We start from the raw sequence: 22207 nt of genomic DNA, 5'->3' as shown, positions 1-22207 counted from the left end.
TCCAGTGAGGAAGATGCCTTCTAGACACATCTGTTTCCTCCATTCTGTGAGGTAAGCAGTGGACTGGGCAAGAGTTTGCCAAGGTGGCAAACAGAAAACAAACCCACAAATAAAACCAGACTCCAAACTAATCTGTAGAGGCCATTACCAGCCAGAAATAGCCTCAGGAATAGCTGTGTATATATGGAATGGGGTTTAGAGCCACTGAGTTTAACATCTAAAAAGCAAAAATTTAAGAACAATATTAACATGAGTGAGGGGGATGTAGACCACTAAGGTGAACCTCATGTAACATGGAAATATTACCATATAATTCCTCAATGTGGCATCGCAGAAGATGTTCTGAAATTTGAAAGGACGAAGAGGAAGTGTTTATTATAAACATGCTCCAGGAGACAAAGAATTGTCTAAACTGAAGCATTTTTTTTTTATTTCAACAAAGACTCCAGAAAATGTTGAAAAGTACGAGGGTAAGAGTGATTAAAATGAGAGGCAGCTGAGAGAGAGGGAGGGATGTAGGTGGGCTGGAAAGGCAGGGAGAGAGGAGGAGAGAAAACAGAAGTATACCGTGCCTCGGATGCGGCAAAAAAGACAGTAAAGTGATAGCTGATTTCAAATTTGCACAAGAAAGAATAAAGTCAGAATGAGGAGTGTTAAAATGGAAACATTTCTTCTATAACACAATGAACCATGATGTGAAAGATAATTGTAAGTTTTCCAGTATCCAAGCATCTGGATGAAGATGATAAAGAGAGATGTGTGTGTGTGTGTGTGTGTGTGTGTGTGTGTGTGTGTGTGTATGTGTGTATGTGTAAGAGAGACAGAGACAGAGAGAGACAAAGACATACAGAGAGACAGAGACACACAGAGAGACACACAGAGAGAGACAGAGAACAACAGAGTCAGACAGAGATAAAGAGGAACAGAGAGACAGACAGAGACACAGAGACAGGAAACTGGGAGAGATCTTTGGTTTGTCCTGGAATCCTGGGATGTAAGGGAAGTAGCATGTTGAATGGAATGGTGCAGAGAAGGGCCTGGGAGTCCAGTGTATTCCTCTAAGATAATAACTCCAAGAAGAAATGAGATAGGTTGGGTATGGTGGCTCTTGTGTAATCCTAGCACTTGGGAAGCAGATGCAGGATGATCTCCATGAGTTCCAGGTCCTGTCTCAATAGAAGACGAAGGAGAGGAGGAGGAGAAGGAAGAGTTGGAAGACAAGGGCAAGGACTCATAATTTTGAGTGAAGAAATAAAATTTCCTTGACATTTTGTTCTTTATTTGGTTCATAGTTATGTGAGAATATAGCCAGTCCATTTTCAAACACTAGCTAGCAAAAATGTGTACTTTTGAAGCTAAGAGAAATTATAAACAAAAATCTAAATTTTTTTTTGGTTTTTCGAGACAGGGTTTCTCTGTAGCTTTGGAGCCTGTCCTGGACTAGCTCTGTAGCCCAGGCTGGCCTCGAACTCACAGAGATCCACCTGCCTCTGCCTCCCGAGTGCTGGGATTACAGGCGTGTGCCACCACCGCCCGGCCTCTTTAATTTTTTTTTTTTTTTTTAGAGCTGAGGATCGAACCCAGGTTCTTGTGCTTGCTAGGCAAGCGCTCTACCACTGAGCTAAACCCCCAACCCCCCCCCCAAATCTACATTTTAAATGGTTCTACTTTAATAATATGAAATTATGAATATTAAAAATTAGGTACAATTAAATCAATTATTGTGATCATAGATGTCAAATCAGTAGAACAGGTCATGAGCTCTGATGGAGAGAAACTGAGGATGATCTCTGACATTGACCTCTGGCTTGTACACATGCACCCTTCTGTTAACCGTTCAGTACTTGTCAGACTGAATGCTATGCTGTGGCAGTGGTTGTGTTTAAGTAACCTGGATTTTGGGATATGACAGAGAGGCTCTAAAAATGTTCTCCTTAAGTGAAAAGATGCACATTCTAAGCAAAGAATGAATCTCTCCTCTCTCCACCATATTGTGTGGCTGCTAAACTCTGAGGTTAATTTCTCATTCTGCCTAATTTGTAAATTACATATAATTTTGTTTATAGATATTCAGCTACAGGAAAAACAGTATTCATATGGTTCAGTACTATGTATGGTTTCAGGTACCCACTGGGGTCCCTGATCTGTGTCCCCATAAAAAAAGGAAGCACTACCATGTTTGTATATCTACAACTTGAGCATCCTCACACTGAGATACAGAAACCCTTGTTTTTGAAATTCCTTTCCCACCAGTATCTTCAGAGAAGCTTTTTTCTGGTCCTTTTCTGTGTGTCACTTGCACCTTAATATGTGGGACTGACTCACCTTTTCCCACCAGAACTCTTTGTCATCCTTCTCCTGATTGCTGGCACTTTCTCTCTCTCTTCCCCAGGAATTCATCTGGTGCCAGAGGCAGAGCAGTTTAACAGCCTGTTTGTTGCCCTAGTTTCTGCTGGGAACAGTGAATGCTCCGAGAACCTTCTCTTCTGCCCTGAGGAATTGATCAAAGCAGTTGAGTATGCAGGGCAGTTAGGAGTGCTGCTTTCATTGTGCAGAACCAGCTGCTGGCTGTGAGGGGACCAGTGTTCCACCACTATAGACAGCCAGCACAGTCTTTGGAAATGTTTGCCTTTTCCTTAGGTTCCTTCAGCTCCATCAGTATTTCCTAAGGCGACTTGATGTCTCTTAATGTCAGATTTTAAAAATTAAACTTCGTGTTGATTTTTGATATAGGGTAGGTCTCATGTAGATAGCCTAAACTGATTTCCAACTTGCTATATAGCCAAGGATGACCTTGTTCCTTGATCTTCTTGCTTCTACCTCTCAAGTGCTAGGATTATAGGTGTTCAGTGCCTGCCTGGCAGAAGAATCTTCTTTTAGGGCTTTACTTTCTGCAATATAGAGGAAACATCTTTATCTCTGTCACCATGGTAACTGACAATGGCCTACTGAGCTTCTCTGGCTACAGCTATAAAGAGTATCTGGAGATGGGATACATTTAATCACAGCTGTTGTGGAATTCAAGGATTTGGGTTGGAATTGTGAGTCTATTCCTGACTCCTAATTGGGAAGCCGTGACAATGAAATATTGCAGATCTAGGCTCCATATTAACTACTTGGACTACAAGGTTGTATATAGCTAGGTGTCTCCCATAGTTTTAAACAAACTGACATTTTTTGTTGTTGTTGTTTGCTAAAAATCAGACCTTGATAACAGCCTGTTTTAAATGAAAAGGAGAGGGAGTGGAGAACCATCACATATTGAATTTCTGAATGTCTCACACATTACATACTTAACCCTTTTACATATCTTTGTGGTAGATCTACTTAACATAAAGGAAAGGGTCTGAGGACGGTGAATGCTATGTTCAAGATCACAGGGAGGTGAGTGGTGGAGCGATCCTCTCACTTCTAATTCTTAATTTTAAACTCTGAGATCATATATAGGCAGCTGGCCCCCCTCCCCCATTTCATCTAAATTCCACACGTTGCCTGAAGAGTTGAGTTTTCTTTTCTTTTCTTTTCATTTTTTTTGAAGGAAAGGAGGGTTTATTTTGGGTCGCAGTTCAAAGCTACAATTCATCATGGTGGGGACAGCGTGGCAGTCAGGAACAGGGACATCAGTTGTTCACACTGCATCTATAGTCAGGAACCAGAGAGGGATGGAGACCAACATTCGGCACGTTTTCTTCTCTTTGTACAGTCCTGGACCCTCATCCATGGAACAACGCCAACCACTTTCACAATGGGTCTTCTCTCCTTCATTAAATATTTCTGGAAACATCTTCATAGACATACCCCAAGGTGTGTTTCCATGATGGTTGTAAACCCAGTCAGGTTGACAGTGAAGATTAACTACTACACAATCCACAGGCAGCTTGCACTACAATAGTATACTTCGAAAAAGGTTTTTGAGCCAGGCGCAGGCCTTTAATCCCAGCACTCGGGAGGCAGAGGCAGGTGGATCTCTGTGAGTTTGAGGCCAGTCTGGGCTACCAAGTGAGTTCCAGGAAAGGTGCCAAAACTACACAGAGAAACTCTGTCTCTAAAAACAAAACAAAACAAAACAAAACAAAAAAAAGAAAAAGAAAAGAAAAAGGTTTTTGGTGGCTCATATTAAACGGCCCTTAGTTATGAGTCAAAATTCTGGGTGAAATATTAGAATTTAAAAATTTTTAAAAGCTGTTTTAACCTCAGCAGTGTAATATAGTTAGTAACTCCTGACAGTGATGGGTATTACAAGCTGTAAAGTAGGCAAAAGAGCTTTGAGTTACAGGAATCAGTTCTGCAAACAACTGAATAAACCAGTTAAAATTTGTTCCAACTTCAGCTGGCATTTTCATTCCTGAGAAACATCTCAGATAAACGTTACCTGCAGGAAACAGCTCCACATGGAAGTGTTCGTGGAGGCATCGCCTGTGATGTGAAACAAAATGGCCCTTCCCCTTCCCCTGGATCGCTCTCTGCTTCTGTTTCTCTTTCACTGTTTGCTTTCTGCATCCCCCTCTTCTACCTTTCTGGTCTGTTCTTTGTACTTCTTTCCTTTTCTTCCTGTTTTTCTTATTCTCTGCAGCTTTTTTTCTCATCCTCCATCCTTGTACAGTTTTGGGGTATGTGTGTATGAGAGAGAAGGAAGGTGACAGAGAGACAGAGCGACAGAGAGTTGGGTTTTCTTTAATGAAAAGCAACATGGCTCTTGAGAATCTTTTGGTCATCTGTAGTTCACACATGCTCCTCTCTCCCCCATCCTAAAATCTCACTCTAGTCTTTGCCTTCTGTTTTGGTTAGAAAATATTTTTCTCTTATCAACTTTCATTTGCTAATATCTCACCCCATTATTTATATCAGACCCAAGACACTGACATTTGCCACTGGGTCATTTCAGTTACAGCATTGTCTTAACCAAGGAGGGTGAATGTTAATCATTGTAATTATCAGTATGTGATTTCCAGTGCCAAGAATGCCCAGGAGGCTGCTAACAAGGAAGTCCACCAGATGATAGTCAGAGAAAATTTATTCCTTCCCTGTGTGGTTATAATTTAAAAGTGAAAGTGAGTGCAACACAGATAAATAGAATTATTAGTTGGTGTCAAGTATTATAATGTTATAAGCAGTGAATAATGTCTTTGCCCAGAGTTTCCTTCCAAGGTGTTTGTAGGCAATTTATAGTCCAGCTAGACTACTTCATGCAGCGTAGAATTGAGTGTTTCTGTTTTAATGGCCTCTAGTATAAGAACAAATCTAAAAGTATTAACTCTTACCTCACTAACCCTCAAGATGTGAAAACCATCACCCTGACTTTAGGAAGCATTAGAGTAATCACACATTTGGGAATGTGGCTAAAGGGCTAAATATTAAGAGGGTTTGGTTTTTAATCTACCGTCCTCTTGGGCTGAGTTCCAGTGGGTAATTTGAATGTAAAAATTTTCTTCTTGTTAGATTGGTGAACCACTTGCTTACTCCATGGCTGCCTCGGTTTGGCTTTGCTTGGACCATGGCATCTCTAGATCCTACCAAACAGTGAAATCAACCATTATCTCCCCCATCTGGAAACCAGGCTGCTTTTGTCTCTCCTGAATGGATAGAATATTCATCTCTTCATATTTTAAAAATAATGGGATGAGGACTGCAACGCCGAACAATAGTTTGCTTTTCTTGTAGTGCCTTTTATGTGTGAATCACAAAGCGCTCTGCACACCATAACTTGGTGCTTGCGGCTCCCCGCCGAGGCAGCTCCATTATCCTTGTTTTACAGGCAGTCATGAAACAGATCCAGGGAGCTTCAGTGGGAAGCCTCTTGTCAGGCAGTGAGTCAGTGGGAAAGTTGGGGAAGGAACTATGGAAGCCTTTTTTTTTTTTTTTAATTGATAGACAAAATTGTATGCACTTAGCATATATCACGATGCCTATGTACATTGTGGAACGTTGCATGTAGCTGTAGCTGTTCATACTTAATGTGTTACCAACCACAGAGTTACCATTTTAGTGGTGAAAACATAGCATCCACTCTCAGCATGCTTGAAGATTACAATATATCATCAACCATGGTCACCATGCTGTGCAACAGAGCTCCTAAATGTGTCCTTTGATTAAGCTACACTTATGCACTCTTTGTCCAGTGTGTCTCTCTGCTCACAAACACCCTCACCTGTAGCCACCCTTCCACCATCTGCTTCTGTGAGATCAACGCTTTTCTGTTCCAACATGATGCCATGAGCTGCTTGTGTCTAGCTGGTTTCCAGCTCATGGGCATTGTGAAAACCACAGCATCTCCCTCTCAAGACTAAATATCCTACTGTGTATTCACACCACATTTCATTTATCCATTTGCAAGCTGATGGGTGTGTGGGCTGATTGTGCACTGCTGCTGTTGTGACTAGATCTTTGACGGAGTTGGCACACAGCTAGCTCTCCAGCATACTGCTTCCACCTCCTTTAGATACTGTCTCAGTGGGGCTGAGAGCTCATACGGTAGCACCGTTTGAAAATTTTTGAGGAGGAAAAAAAATGGATGAGGAGCTCGGGTGAAGTATCTTACTTTTTTTTTTTTTTTTTTTTTTTGTAGTCCTGTGTGTGGGAGCATTTGCAATTCTCCTGTTTCATCTATCTTTTTTCCCCTTTATTTTTCTTTATTATTATATGTTTTAATTTTATACATCAGCCATGGGTTCCCCTGTCCTCCCCCCTCCTGCCTCCACCCCCACCTTCCCCCCAGCCCCTCCCCTCCATTCCCATGTCCTCCAGGATCAAGACTCCCCTGGGGATTCATTTAAACCTGGTGGATTCAGTACAGGCAGGTCCTGTCCCCTCCTTCCAGACTGAGCAAAGTGTCCCTGTGTAAGCCCAAGGTTTCAAACAGCCAACTCATGCACTAAGGACAGATCCTGGTCCCACAGACTGGGTGCCTCCCAAACAAATCAAGCTATTCAATGGTCTCACTTATCCAGAGGGCCTGCTCCAGCTGGGGGCTCCACAGCCTTTGGTTCATAATTCATGTGCTTCCATTAGTTTGGCTATTTGTCCCTGTGCTTTTTGCGATCTTGGATTCAACAATTCACGCTCTTGCAGACCCTCCTCTTTCTTGACAGTTGGACACCTGGAGCTCTACCTGGGGCCTGGCTGAGGATCTCTGCATCCACTTCATCAGTTATTGGATGAGAGTTCCAGCATGACAGTTAGGATGTTTGGCCATCTGATCACCAGACTAGGTCAGATCAGGCTTTCTCTTGACCATTGCCAGGAGTCTACAGAGGATGTATCATTGTGGATTTCTGGGGACCTCTTGAGCACTCTGCCTATTCCTGGTCTCATGTGGTCTTCATTTATCATGGTCTGTTATTCCTCGTTCTCCCTTTCTGTTCTTGATCCAGCTGGGATCTCCTGCTCCCCTAAGCTTTCTTTCCCTCAAATCTTGCCCTTCATTACTCCCACTGTGTTCATCTATCTTATTCTTTGAGGTCTCTCTCCCTCTCTTCCATGTTGGTTAAGGGTTTGTTGATTTTTTTTTCTTCCCCCGTTTTTTTTTAGAAGGTTTTCCATTCATTTTATATAGTAACTACAGATCCCCTGTCCTCCCTCCCCACACCTCCATCAGTCTTTTCTATTTTCTGTTTTGTTTGTTTCTGTTCTGTTTTGGATGCTGCAGAATGTGGTGTGTGTGTGTGTGTGTGTGTGTGTGTGTGTGTGTGTGTGTGTGTGTCTGTGTGGGTTAGATGGAACGTTTTGTTTGCCTCTCAGGTCCATTTATTCCAGCACATATTTTGAACCGGATGTTCTCTTTGAATTGGCCATCTGAATGACCTACCCATTGATCAAGACAGTAGAAACTCCTGATATTGCATTGCAATCCATCTCTCCCTTAAGATTGATCAGCATTTGTGCATGAAACCACAGCCCTGTTGGGTTAGACTATGAATTTATGTGTTTGGCCTTAATTACTTCTCAAAAGTCCTGTCTCCAAATATGATAGTTAGATTATGTTCCAATCCTTTTAATATTTCACAATAGAGAGTAAATTCTAAGATTTTTTTTTTTTGTGTGTGTGTGTGAGGACATTAAAACCATAAGAGAAATGGGGAAAAAACTGAAGTACACACCATGCTTTTTAGGTCTTCATAAGTACATTGAAACACTTTTCATAGAGGCCATTCAGTCTGTCCAACATCTGCTATACTTAAACCATTAAACTTAAAAATAATTCTTGGCCAGGGGGTGGTGGCACACATTTTTAATTCCAGCACTCAGGAGGCAGAGGCAGGCAAATCTCTGTGAGTTCCAGGCTCACCTGGGCTGTGAGTGAGTTCTATGAAAGGCACAAAGCTACACAGTGAAATCCTGTCTCAAAAAAAAAAAAAAATCTCTTTTTGTTAGTATTTAGGGGAAAGGGAATTTCATTAAATAATGTAGGAAAAAAGTCTGCTAGAAACTATGCACCCTGTCTGTAAGGGATGATGTGGTTTACTGCTGACAGATGGATCCACTGCACAGATTGGAGCTGGTGTTTGCATGTGGTGGGGGCTGGGCAAGGAGTCCCCACAGGAGTCCATTTGCATGGCTGCTGAGGCTTTAGTTTTACTCAGGCTTAACAGGTTCTGGAGGAGAGAGTCAAATTAGCTAGACTTTATTATTTTTATTAATTATTTTTAGTTACAGATGTAACCATGTTTATTCATAAAATAGTTCATAACACTGTTCTTGGAAATGTGAACGCAATGGTCTGTGGGTGAGGGTTCTCAGTACACCAAAACCTCTCCAAACGACCTCTCTCCCTATGGTTCTCACTCACTAGCTTATATATTGCCTAATCTCTGGCTAGAGGCTATTGGACCAGAATGGGCAATCTAACCTTCCATAGGTGGACCATGAGGGCAGTGCAGACCTCCAGGCCGTAGAGTGAAGCATGTGCCCCGTGGGAATATTATGGCAGAGAAGCTTCTTCAGGCAGAGTTCATTTCTTGCCCTTCTATGTGATATGTAGATCTTCACTGAAAGATGCTTTTGTTATTCTTTCTTAATTTTTTTTTTGTGTGTATGATGTGGGTGTCTGAGACAGGAGAGGGAGGGAGAGAGAGAGAGCTATGACATTTGTGGGGTGTCAGGAGACTATGCTGGGTGTTGGTCTTCTTTGCATCTTGCTTGAGGTCTCATTCCTACTGTGGACACCAGGCTACCTGACCCTCAAGCCCCTGGGATCCTCTTATCTCTGCCTCTCATCTCACTGTAAGGGGACTGAGATTCCAGACCTGCATTACCAGGTTCATGTTTTATGTGCATTCTGGAGATTCAAACTCAGGTCCTCACACTGGTGCAGGAAGCACTTTATCTTCTGAGACACCGCCTCAGCTCAAGTTAGGTAAATTTGAGAGACTGATACATGAACAAGGGTGGATGTGTAAGTCACATTAAAGTCACACCGGCATGTTTGTGCCGAGTAATTAGGAAATTTCATTTCCAGTAAGCAGCTGGAAAACTAACATCAGACTTAATATTTGAGCAATCTTGTTTAAGGGTTGGCTCATTTGAATGTCATGTTCAGTACATCTGAAAAAACCAAAACGTTTTCCCAGTGTGCAGTGAGAACATCTGCTTGATGGATTGTGTGCCCTGCAGGGTTCTCCTCTTCTATGAAGCTAACATTAGCTGTGTAGAGTTCCCATTAGCTAGACCACCAGCTCAGTACTTGTAGTTATGCTTTTGTCTAGGTGCCAAGATGTGAGAAACACACTCAGCTGGCAACCACTGGCTCCGAAGCCATGCCTACAAAACTTGATTATTTCTGAAGAAACCACACATTCACTCTGTGTCTTTGCTTTTTATTCTGATTCTCGTTACTACAGGGCAGTACTAAATTTGAAATTACTTTTGGAATTACTAATATTCTTGATAGTATAATACAAGATGCAGTCCTTCACACTGCAGATTTATTTTGGCTTTTTTCTAATTATTTTACAACACCTTACAGTAGTCTGACTCTTCAGAATTGAAAATTGCTGTGGAGTTCACAGTGGGATTTTGGACAAGGAAAGACAAGCTTGTGGCTGTGTTGACTGGGAAAAATTGGTGCTGATATTAAACAATGAAGTGAATAATGAAACAGAACAGCTATCCCAGATCATTCTTTTCCCTGGGAGTCCACTCCATCTACAGTTTATTTCTTTTGTTATTTCCTTAAATCAGCTGCTGACGTCAGGTTCTCTTGCTCCTTACCAAAGTCAACGGCCTTGTGACAGGCCAAGCAGGACTCACCAATCTCTGGTTAGCATCTCACAGCAGAGCTGTTGCCTTGAGCTGTGACTTTGCTTACCTGTTGCCTAGCTGCATGGAGGGAAAGACGCGTAATTCCCTCGTCACTTGGCACACATGTGCCAGGATGATCCCCATGTGACTTACAATAAATTCTCCCTAGAGGTTAATGTCTTGTTTGACCCTCAGCCTATATAATGGCGATTTAGTAACCCTGAGAGGCATTCTAAGGAGGCCAAATCCACCATAACAAGTTAATGCAGAAAACTAGGAGGGAACCACTCATGAGACGCCCTCGAGGGTGATATTGGCTGACTTTCTCATATTAACTCTACCTTTATAAGTTTTACTCATTGTCATGGTTTGATGGCAAAACTCCCCTCCCAGACATGTGCCTGGAGTCTCAATTCCCAGCTCTTGCTGATAGGTTTTGAAGGTTAGGGAAGCATTAGGGGCCGAAGCCTGTCTGGCAGAAGCCGATTGCTGGGAGCAGGACTTTGAAGCCCTTGCCTGCCTGTTCTGGGATGTTTTCTTGACTTCATGCCTGCCGTTGTGAAGAAGCCGACAGTTTCCTCCAGCAGCTGAGGTTCGCCATGCCTGTCCTGTGGTGATAAAGTAAAACCCCTGAACACCCAGCCCAAACAGATCTTTCTTCTGAGAAGCTGTTGATGCCAACTACTTTGTCACAGCTACAAGAAAAATAACCTATCATACAACAAACTGCAAAACTTCTCTAAAAATATAAGACTGCACAGTTTCAAAGAACTGAGCCTTCCAGACTAGTGAGATGCTCATCATTTTAAGTAACTTTTGAGAGCTGCTATGTACCCTGATCACACACTCTCTCCAAAGACTTTCATAGTATTTGGCAGAGAAGACATTGCTATGGTATGTCCCAAACTACTTGAAAGGGGTGAGAATTGATTTCCTTGGCCAGATTTTTTTTTTTTTTTTTTTTTTTGCCTACCGTAAGGCAAGCAGCTGGTATCTCAAGTTGAAGTTGTTATTAGGGTTACTCTGCTGGGACCTGGAATTCTTGTCGGAGCCCTCATACCCTTCCTAGATAATGAGCTCTCTGTCTATTCTGAACACCCCCAACATGAAGAAGCAAGAAATTCTGATTTTCTGAAGATAATAAACTCTACCTTAAGAAGTGCCATGCTGATGCCTTGAAAACTCAGGGAATGACAGCAAGTTGCATCTCACAGACTAAACATCCTCGTGCAGGACTGTGACTCTTCCCTACTAACAAGAAAATCTTCCACTGCCCCTTGGCTTTAGTGACATCTTGACACAGAGAAGGCAGAGTGATGCTGTATGACTTCCGATTCTAGGGTAGAAGTGTCTCCTTGCTCCTCACCTTCCAGGTTTCCCTCTTGAAATCAGTCACCAAGCTGGAGATGTCCTGGCCAAATGGTTAAGTATCCCTACTGACAGCGAGCCCCAACTGCAGAACAGGAGAGTTGAGTGAGTCCCCATAGCCTCTTGGTTGTCCCCATCTGTCCTGGAGCAGAGATAACCTTCCCTGCTGTGTTTTGTCCAAATCCTTGAGCCTCAAGATATATGGGCACAACAAATGAGTGTCTTGTCATAGTCAGTGTGGAAGCAATTTATTACAGAGGAACTGATGATCACAAGAGGCGACAGATGCTGGGAGTGTGAAGTGGATGTGACCCAGTCTTATTTACTGGACAGTCTTCTGCATTAGAGCAACTCCCAAAAAATTAAAAAGTTAATTAACCACTTAAAATATTTATTATGAAAAATATATTAAGTCCATTAAATATTCATTAAATCACTGATTTTTGTCTGAACAATTGCCATATTCTATATCAATGTTATCCAAATAATATATTTATCTACATTATATTGATTTTATGTTTCTATCAGTTTATTTAATTTTTTACTATATTTATTGATTGTGTGTGTGTGTGTGTATGTGTGCATGCATGCACACACATGTGCGGGAACTCAGAGGACAGCTTGTGGGAGTCAGTTTTCTCCTTCCACTGTGTGGGTATGGGGTATGAAATTCAGGTCATCAAGCTTGGCCTTAGGCACCTTTCTTTGCTGGTCCTCAATTTGCTTTAACATTTTTACTTTTTCCTCACTTTTATTAGCTAATTGACAATTTTATACAATGCATTTTTGATCATACTCACCTCTCCCTAACCCCACTCCTCACAAATCTATCCCCTTTCCTATCCACCCAACTTTATATTCTCCTTGTAGCACCTATGAATTGCCAATAACTTCTTAGTGTGGGACTACGTGGCCACCTCCTCTCTCCATACTGATCTTGTCTGGCTTGAGCTTCCACAGACCTTGTGTACACTTCCACAGCTGTCGTAGATCCACCCGTTCACTGCTTAACTTTTCCCTGGTCTATAGTTGGTGTACATCTCTCTTGGGAAAAAGAAAGCAGTTTTTTACTTAGGAAAACAATCAAGACATCAAACTGAAGGTATTAGTTATATAATCTTTTAGTAATTGGGAAGGCAATGCTTAGGTACCAGCCTGTGGTGGAAAAAAAAACAAACCGCGATTCTCTTTGTTTTGAAGTAGTTTAATAATCACCACAGTATAAAGGTGTGTAAAGTCTTCCATAGTTTCTTATTTGGTCATTTAAGCAATGTCTCCATTTTGAGCCTCAGATTGCATCTAAGATACTTTCTGGATTACGTGGATAGACATGAGTGTACTTTTGAAGGCACTGAGCTGGGAATGAAAAGGTTTGTTAGTATTGCTAATTAGTTTATATTAGTATTAGAACTTGGTGCCCCAATCTAAATTTCCCTAAATTCAGAACTCAGTACAGTTGAGGGGGCTATTTCATTGTGGGGAACAGGTCACAGAGAGCAGCAGAGAATAGGGAAACCATGCCCCCTAAAAGGGTCTACCCAAGCTTGTCACTGTTGCAGACCTCAGTGTTGGGACTCTGTAAGACTCTGAGATGAGTTTCCCCATAGCCCACCCAGAGGAGGAAAGCTAGAATCCTTGACTTCAGATGTGCAGCCCTTACTGTCCAAGCAGGACACCACACCACTTCTCACTGGCATATATGAGTTCAGAGCAAGTTAGCATGGACTCACTTGCCATTGCTTTAGAGGGGACCCAGCAAGAAGCAGGAAGGATATGAAAGGCCCCAAAGACAAGGCTCACTGTTCAGTTTTACTTCCAGGAGGCTGGCAGACCACAAGAAATGGGATGAGCCCATTGAAAGTAGCACACGAGAAAGTCTGACACCCCAAAGCCCGCCTTGGGGCTTCGCTTTTTCTAACCCTTCACGTGTCAGATAATCAAATAGTGCTGCAGGAATTTCAAATCCTACTTTAGTATTCTAGGAATCTGAGACCCTGCTGGCCTAGCACTGGCTTCCAAATCCCCTAGACAGGAAGTAGAAGGCTGCGTTGAAAGGGTACAAGCACATGTCCATAGTTGGGTGACCTGAAGAGACCTTTCTTCTGTGTCTTTGTGGTTTCTAGCATCCCAACTGTGCTCAGTACCTCATAGGTTGGAGATGATTCTCAATCAGGGAAAGATACACAGTGAGGGAGCTGGTGTCTTCTCTCTTAGGCCTTGTATATAAGTATTACTTACCGATGTCTGTTCCCTAGGAGTTTTTTTTTTTTTTTTTTCTGTTAACATGGGAGGACAGGGCTGGAGCACAGGCTAGATGCACATGGATCTTCCCACATGAGAGCTTAAAACAACAACAACAAAACAAACAAACAAACAACAACCCTAGAGATTCTACTGGACTTCTCTGGTGGGACCTTCATTTTGGTCCATGGTTAAAAAAAAAAAAAAGCACACATTGAAAACCACATGAACTTGAAAGTGGATGGAGAGAGAATGGTCCACTTCAGGAATTCACAACCTCGACAGCATCCTCTGAAGGCTTTCTTTAGGAACACTCCTGGCTGTCTACCGGTTCCTAAAGCAGCACCCATACAATCATCTTGGTGGACATGGCTGGCTTATTTTCACCTTTGCTTTCTGTCGCTGATGTCGGCACCAGCATGTGAGAGTCCATTCTTATGACTGGTGCTTTTTGAAGAGAGTTTGCAACACGAATTTCAGCTTTTGTGGTGTGCCTCACTCAAGCCTCAAGGGCTTCTAATGTCTCAGTTAGTAGAGATTTTGGAGGTTCAATCTAGAGCCCATGTCAAGTCAAAAAGAAAAGCTGAGTTACTCAGCTGAGATAGAATTAATTTTAAGTTTTACAGAAACCATAATGTTCTCCCGATAAAAAATTGAATTTTCTTTTATACTTCTCAAGAGACAATGAGTAGCTTCATTTTGAGAAGATGATCATTCCCTCAAAGCAGAGAAGGGCCAAATTTTGTTTTACATTTAATAATATTTCTGCAAATTCACCATGCCTGAGGAGTCTCAATTAGTTGTTTTCTCTGGACTGGTGTTGGTCAACACTATTCCCAACTTTCCGATGAAAAGTGTCCTCTCTGCATACTAAGCCTTCAGCCTCCCACACCTGCTTAACTCATTTGATTGCTGTGATTCGGTTTGAGTGAAAGAATCGCTCATTTCCAGGCCGTGATAATTATTGTATAAGATTTAGATCATTCTCCACAAATGAGAGCAAATTACCCATCTGTGATGAAGATAATGGGCAAGAGAGGCTCCTTGATCTCCCTCCGTTTGCTCTCATCACACTCACTCCTCACTTTGTGCTCTACAAGTGAGAGACAGTAAGCAATCTTCATAAGTTGTTGTTTTTTTTCTGCATTCAAGTTTCATATGGCACAGACTATGGAGTGATAGTGGCTATTTGGCTGAATACGTGTTTCCCTTATTATAATGAAAGTATCATTTATTTATTCCATTTAAAATTGGAATTCTCTGGACTTTATTCAAGCATCACATGATTGTCAGTGGATATATTTATCTCTACTTCATTGTTCTGAGCAAATAAGGGAGGAAGATTGATTTTGGCTCATGGTCTCCTAGACTTTGTCAGCATTCAGCTCCTTCCATTATTATGGGGACTATAGTGAGGGAAAACCTTGTGGTGTGCATGTGTATGTGTGTGTGTGTGTGTGTGTGTGTGTGTGTGTGTGTGTGTGTGTGAGAGAGAGAGAGAGAGAGAGAGAGAGAGAGAGAGAGAGAGAGAGAGAGAGAAGCCTGGAATCAGAGGTGTGAGAAATAGGGGAGGGAGGAAGAATCCATGGATAATCCCTTCAAAGACATGTTCCCAATGTCTGATCAGGCCACACTAAGCGCAGTCTCTACCACTTCCTATAGTCTTTTCACTTATGATTATCCCAGTGGACTAACCCACACAATCCAATCATTCCCCCAAAGCTTCTGCTCTGAGCCTTGCACTGCAGACAACGCCTTCAATGTAAGAGGACAACATAGCAGACCACTCTACTCTGTAACTCTGAGTAAGTAAAAATCAAATAAAAGATGTGTGCTTCTGAAAAAAAAAATGGCATGCAAATATGAAGTAGCTTTCCTAACACCATGGACAGAGAGAGCTTCAGAGGATGGCAGAGATGTGAACAGAGTTTTCATTTCTAGGTGGCAAGGTCTCAGCCTGTCTGAGAAATATGACTCACAAATGCTAAAATCATTTAAATATAAGATTTCAGTGCTTTCAGCCACAATGTAAGCACAAACCAGTAGTTTCATTCAGTAATTAAAATCCAAGGAACTCATTCAACCGATTATGTTCATTTAACATCTGCAAAATGGTAGGTTTTGTGGAAAATGGACAAGCCAATTCCCTGCTCTCCTCTTCTCTGAAAATTAGTTAGGTACATAGCCATTATAAATAATTGTGAGTTTGAACTGTAGCCTCAAGTTGTGATGGCTCTCTTGTTTTCCTTTGCTTATAATGACCTTGAATCTCACTCTAGTTAAATGAAAAGTATTAAATGGTATGCAGAATGACTTCTTTCATTTATTTTGTTGCTAAATAGTTAATGACCTGGAAGAAATATAACTTACTATATCTTTTTATACTGTCATCAGTGTGGGATTGATGGTCCGATTTAAATAAATAAATTTTTCATCACACTTTAGTGAAGGCATCCTAACATGTTTTAATAGCCCAATTACAACCTGGAAGCTCTTAAGGCTCTGCTCTATTTGAATTTTCCCTTAGTAGGATACAAACTAAATGGCTTGATTGGCTACTGAGACTCATTGAACTTTGCATCTGTCATGGGGCCTGATGCCTCGTTCCTCCATGGAAATGATGGAAGGATCTGAAGGAAGGCACAGGAAGCTCCCAACTCACCAGCTGAATGAGAACAATGTGCTCTTACAGCACCCGCTTGCTCTTCTCCTGAAGCCCACAGAAGGTATTTTCTAGGACTTCTTTCTTGTGATTTTCAACTTTCAGTAGAAAAGTTGAACAGAGACAGATAATGACTTTTAAAATTCTCAGTCAGGGGCTGATGAGAAGATGTAAAAGGTGTTTGTCTCTGAGCCTGATGTCCTCAGCTCACATGGTGTAAGGAGACTCCTGAAAGTTGTCCTCTGACCTCCACACTATGACACAAGTGTTTGTGTGTATATGCATTACATCCCCACCACACACACACACACACACACACATACATACTCTTAAAATTTTTTTTCTGCCATCCAGGAATGTGGTAATGGCTACTGGCAGAGTCTCCTGCCTTCATTCTTTTGGAATTTGTACCACGGAGTTCTCTTCCCTTGTGTCCCACAAGTCTTCATCTGGTAGAAGCCTGTAAAGGACTCATCTATTATAAAACAAGCAAGCCCATCCCTCTGGCCAGGCACTCAGACCTTCAAACACCATCTGGGACCTTCTTAGTGGTGGAAAGAGCATGGTCATAACATTGTGGAAAGTAGTCATCTCGTTAATTTCTTTCCCCCGGCTCCTGAGAACATTCTTGGAGTCATTGAAGCTGATCCTCGAGGTTTCTAATGCAGACCACAGCCCAGCATCCTCTTCTTTGAGTGCATCATTAGCCTCCAATTAGATGAATGATGTTCTTGCAAGGAGACTTTTGATGACGTCTGGCATAAAACTGTCTTCTTTGTGGCCCTGCCTGTAGCCCTCAGACATATGTAAATCCATTGTTGTCCCTTATGTAAGCCAGGTCTCAAAACTGGTCAGAGTTTACAGCTGTTTGAAGTAGAATATCTCTGATCACTTAAACTGTGTTGGAGGGATTTGTTAGCCAAAGTAGTTGGTTTACCTGTGTACAGATGGACTCAAAGAAACAGTCAGGTTTCTTGCTCAGAGCTGATTACATTTACTAAGATAAAGCAAAGGAGAATAGCATCTGTATGGTTTCCCAAGCAGAAAAGGAATAATTAAATATTACAGGAACCTTTTCCTATCTTCAGTTATTACCAAGCATTGTTTAAGTGCCTGGTCCTCTCACCCTTGCCTATCCATATCTGTGATAAAGACAATGACCTTGGAGAGTCTTTAGTTTAATTGTGATTAAAATGCATCCTATCTATAAGGACTTGTGCAAAAATAAATATGTTTCAAATATATTGAGCAAAATGGGAGAAAGACGCTGTAGCCTTTTAAATTAACATTATAATAATTTTAAAATTAATGAAGCCTGTCTCCTGGCATCCTAATGAGGCTCATGAGTAATTGTGATCCATTTTTATTAGAGTAAAACTTTTAGGGATAATTCTTACCCAATTTATTTAAAAAGGGTCTTGGCTGGGAATGTAGTTCTACTTAATTAGCATCTAACTTGCTGTCTTGATGGAATAGAAAGGATGCCATTGCCTTCTCCCATTCCCCTGGTCTTCCTGCTTTGGTCCATTAAGGAATGCTGAGGACCACCTCCTGATTTGGATAAATCTTTGTGTGGTTTTCCTTGGCCCTTCTTATCATTGCTATCATGAAGCATTTTGAAGAAGCAACTCCCTTTCTCAGAAGCCCCGTTAGCTGTGAAGAGTGGCTGAGTAGGTTATGTTTAAAGGGTATTAAATGCCAATGACAAAACCAAGCAGGGTGTGAGCTTGTAACCAGTCCTGGCCAGAAGGGAGAGAGAGTGTGACGGCAGGACAGTGGCATGTTTGGAGTTGTGGCTGGATGGACACTCATCGGATGCAGGATGATAAATGGGGGGATAAAATGTGGGTAAGGATGACCAACAGCTTTGAAGCTATCAAACCAGCATTCTTAACCCAGACTAAGTACAGTGCAGGAGACTTATGATTTAGTTACCAAACTACTAAACGTCCTTTACGAGGAAGAAGGCTTCTGGAGAGACAATTAACTTGTAGATTCACAAGATGTTCTAAGGCAAGGGGGTGTGAGCCAAAGAGGCCAAGGCAACAAGCATGGGAGCCCCACCCATGAGCAAGGGTATATAAACGTCCAGGAGCCTGGAGTGGCATTCACAGTTCAGCTAACTTCAAGGAGACACTGCAGCCTTCACTCCACCACCATGTCTTTCAATTGCTCCCCAAGAAATTGCTCTTCCAGGCCAGTAGGAGGACGGTACACTGTCCCAGCAGGTCCAGTCGCCACAGCTTCAGCCCGTGATGCAGACTGCCTGAGTGGCATCTACTTGCCCAGTTCCTTCCAAACTGGTTCCTGGCTCCTGGACCATTGTCAGGAGTCATGCTGTGAGCCCACTGTCTGCCAGCCAACATGCTACCAGAGAACTTCTTGTATCTCCACCCCTGTCCAGGTAACTTGCAATCGACAGACTACCTGTGTCTCCAATCCCTGCTCAACTCCCTGTAGCCGGCCACTCACTTTTGTGTCCAGTGGCTGTCAGTCCTTGGGAGGCATTTCCAGCTCTTGCCAACCAGTGGGAGGCATCTCTACCACTTGCCAACCCGTGGGAAGCATCTCTACTGTCTGCCAACCCGTGGGAGGCATCTCTACTGTCTGCCAACCAACCTGTGGAGTCACCAGGACATACCAGCAGTCCTGTGTATCCAGCTGCCGAAGAACTTGCTAAGTGCGTAGGAGCCGGTGTTCCAGTTGAGTCTCCATGCTCTGCCAGCTGTGTTTCCAGGATCTTCCTGTATGCTGCCTGAATACTTCATCACTGACCGTTATTGACTGCCCAGTTGCTGGTTGCTAACTATGCACAGGCTGCCTTTGACACTCTAAAATGTTTCTTACCAGCACAGATTAACTTTAAGGTTTGATTTCTGGTGCTGTGCAAGCTTCTTGATGCTTCCAAAGGCTTCGCCACCCTCAGTCCAGTCTGAGGTCTTATGAAGCTTCCAGAGGTTCTAATGCCAACAGCCCACATCTTCACCTTGCTCCTGTATCTCCTGGCTTCTGCTTTTGTGTCTCTGATAAAGGGAGCTTGTTGCTCTATGTATTTCTCAATAAACTTGCATTAGTTGGCATTGCAACCACATGTCTGAGCCAAGTTTTTTATTTGTAAGGTTTTGTTATTTGTGAATAATCCTTCACTGATCAGGTTCTGACTTTTTCCCTTTCTGAGCATGGAGGATGGGCATAGTGACTGTGTTCCCAGACCTGCCAGAAATCACATTGTGTTTTCTTGTTAGGAGAATGTGGGTAAGTAAGGGCTGTGGTGAAACACTGTGAGATTTGACAACTGATTTGACCTCTATAATTCCTTGAAAATTTGAGGAGCCCACAGAACAGCTTCCATGGAGGTAACAGATAAGCTGTTTAGGAAGCAAAGGAGTTCAGAGAGTTGCCCAGTGGAGCAAGCAGTTGAGCAAAGGACCAGAGTTCATGCTTTCCTAATCAAAAGATCAAAAGACCTAAGTGGTAACCTTTGAAATGAGCCCTCCATGACCAGCTGGGCTGGAGGGAGAATCAAGCAGAAAGTACAGTTGATTCTAGACCTTGGGAATCACTGTATCCAAAGAACCAAGTCTGGCTATAACCTCCCTTCATTCTCTGGAACAAATCTGTGGTCACAGACATGCTTAGTCAATAGTATTTAGTATATCTTGCAGGAGAGACTTAAGAAAACTTGAGGAACATTGTTTTGCCTCTTAATAATTTTTCCTTTTGTGCTTGTGTGGTGCTAAAGACTGAAACCAGATCCTTGTGTCTGTTAGCCAGACACTCTGCCTCTGAGGCTCAACTCCAGCTCTGGTATTGGTTTGTTTTAACCCTTATGCCCTGGCTTCTTGCTTGCTCTTTCCTGTAATCCATATGCTGATGAACCAAGCCATCTGGATGGGTGGGAAGTCCACATGCCAGCTTCTTTTGCCTTTCAGAGAAATGTGAGAGCGAGCTACCAGTGTGGCTGCTCTCGCCCTTCTCATCTGTCATGTCCAGAAGCACATCTCAATATGTTCTCTTCAGAATTGCTCCGACAGACACAGAAATGAACAATCATTAGCTAAAATAGAGACATATGCAGCGTGAGTGCCGGGAGTGGCAGATGCCTCTTCTCCTAGCAACAGTTGCTTTATGGAGGCTCCACGCATCATTCTCTGTTGTCAGTGCTAAGTGTTTTCTTATTTTACCAAAGCTTTTCAGAGGCAAAAATGTATAGATGGTTTCTATATAGATGCAGTGTTTTCAATTTCTCCCTCTGCTGACTCTTTTTCAAATGTCCCCTTTATCAAAAAATGTTGGCTATGACTCACATTTATCTTTCACTAAAGCAAGACATGGCTTTTGCTGCATGCTCATCCTTGTCCTAGCTTTTTATAAGAATTACTCTGACTTTTCAAAATGCCCTGGTTTGTCCTAAAATACAGATCACTGTGTGTGTGTGTGTGTGTGTGTGTGTGTGTGTGTGTGTGGTGTCTAAATGTCCCTTTCTGTTTCAGTTAATGTGACTCTCAAATACTATTTCTTTTATTCACTTCACATATGATTTGGAAAATTCAGAGGCTGATAGATAATTTTTTTTATTTTTTATTTTATTTTACTTTTCTTTCTTTTTGCTTTCTAGGTTCCAATGAATATATGGCTTCTCTTTTTATTTATATGACTAATAAATACTTATAAATAAGAGTGGTATATTCACAATACATATTGACATAGGTGTTATAGTCTGATATGACAGTATTTTGCTTGGCCTGTTTGTTGCCCTATGAACATTCAAGTATATTGGAGCAATCTTGCCAAGCTGTTGCTGACCTTCATTTCTGTTTGGAAAATTATTATTATTGCTTTTGCTATTATAACAGTTCTATTTATACTAGAACTTTGAAAGTTCTCTCCATCCTTTGCCTTATTACATAGTAAATTTTAAGTTTGTCTTGGAGAACAATCTTAAAGATAGGGATGTGATGATTCTTAGCCTAAGGCCTGGAAGTGCAATTTGTACCCAGCATTCCATCACTGTGGGAAGTGATGGTCTGTGTAGGTCTGCTTACCTCCTCAGCCCTTAGCTCACTTGGGCGCCAGAAGCAATGATAGCATCTCCTGTCTCTGTTTTCAAGAAGAGGCTAAAAGAATATGTGCAGGTTTCAAGGGGGCCATCTATCCTTTGATACAGAAATTCATTGAGCTGTCTTTTGTTGTGGGGAGTGGAGTGTTTTTTCCTTTCCTTTCCTTTCCTTTCCTTTCCTTTCCTTTCCTTTCCTTTCCTTTCCTTTCCTTTCCTTTCCTTTTTCCTTTCCTTTCCTTTCCTTTCCTTTTTCCTTTCCTTTCCTTTCCTTTTTCCTTTCCTTTCCTTTCCTTTCCTTTCCTTTCCTTTCCTTTCCTTTCCTTTCCTTTCCTTTCCTTCCCTTCCCTTCCCTTCCCTTCCCTTCCCTTCCCTTCCCTTCCCTTCCCTTCCCTTCCCTTCCCTTCCCTTCCCTTCCCTTCCCTTCCCTTTCAAGTCATGGCTGCCCCAGAAGCTCTGGGGACTCTGATGGCAGAGGATGGGGGATGGTGGCCTGTTTCCCTTCTCTGTGCCCTCGACTGTCTATGTTAGAAGGGTTATGTCACTTTGTGGAGTGCCTTTCTGCTTTCTCTCTGCGTCTGTTCAGACCGCCCTCATCCAGACATTTGACAGCACATCCTTTCTTTGATTTTCAGAAAATTCAC

The 22207-nt window shown here is 42.2% G+C and overlaps 1 protein-coding gene across 1 annotated transcript; it reads left to right on the top strand.

The window, feature by feature from the left end:
• Window positions 1-18665: 18665 nt before the first annotated feature.
• LOC118593818 (keratin-associated protein 11-1) lies at window positions 18666-19187 on the top strand. The gene has a single exon (XM_036203412.1). The coding sequence runs from the start codon at window positions 18666-18668 to the stop codon at window positions 19185-19187; it is 522 nt and encodes a 173-aa protein (XP_036059305.1).
• The last annotated feature ends 3020 nt before the right edge of the window (window positions 19188-22207 follow it).

Source organism: Onychomys torridus, chromosome 12, assembly GCF_903995425.1.
Source record: "Onychomys torridus chromosome 12, mOncTor1.1, whole genome shotgun sequence".
Lineage (NCBI taxonomy): Eukaryota > Metazoa > Chordata > Mammalia > Rodentia > Cricetidae > Onychomys > Onychomys torridus.
Note: the sequence above shows the minus strand (reverse complement) of the source record. Positions and strands in the feature narration are given on the sequence as shown.

Excerpts from the sequence above, each read along its gene's own strand:
- LOC118593818 (XM_036203412.1), top strand. The coding sequence starts at position 18,666 with ATGTCTTTCAATTGCTCCCCAAGAAATTGCTCTTCCAGGCCAGTAGGA.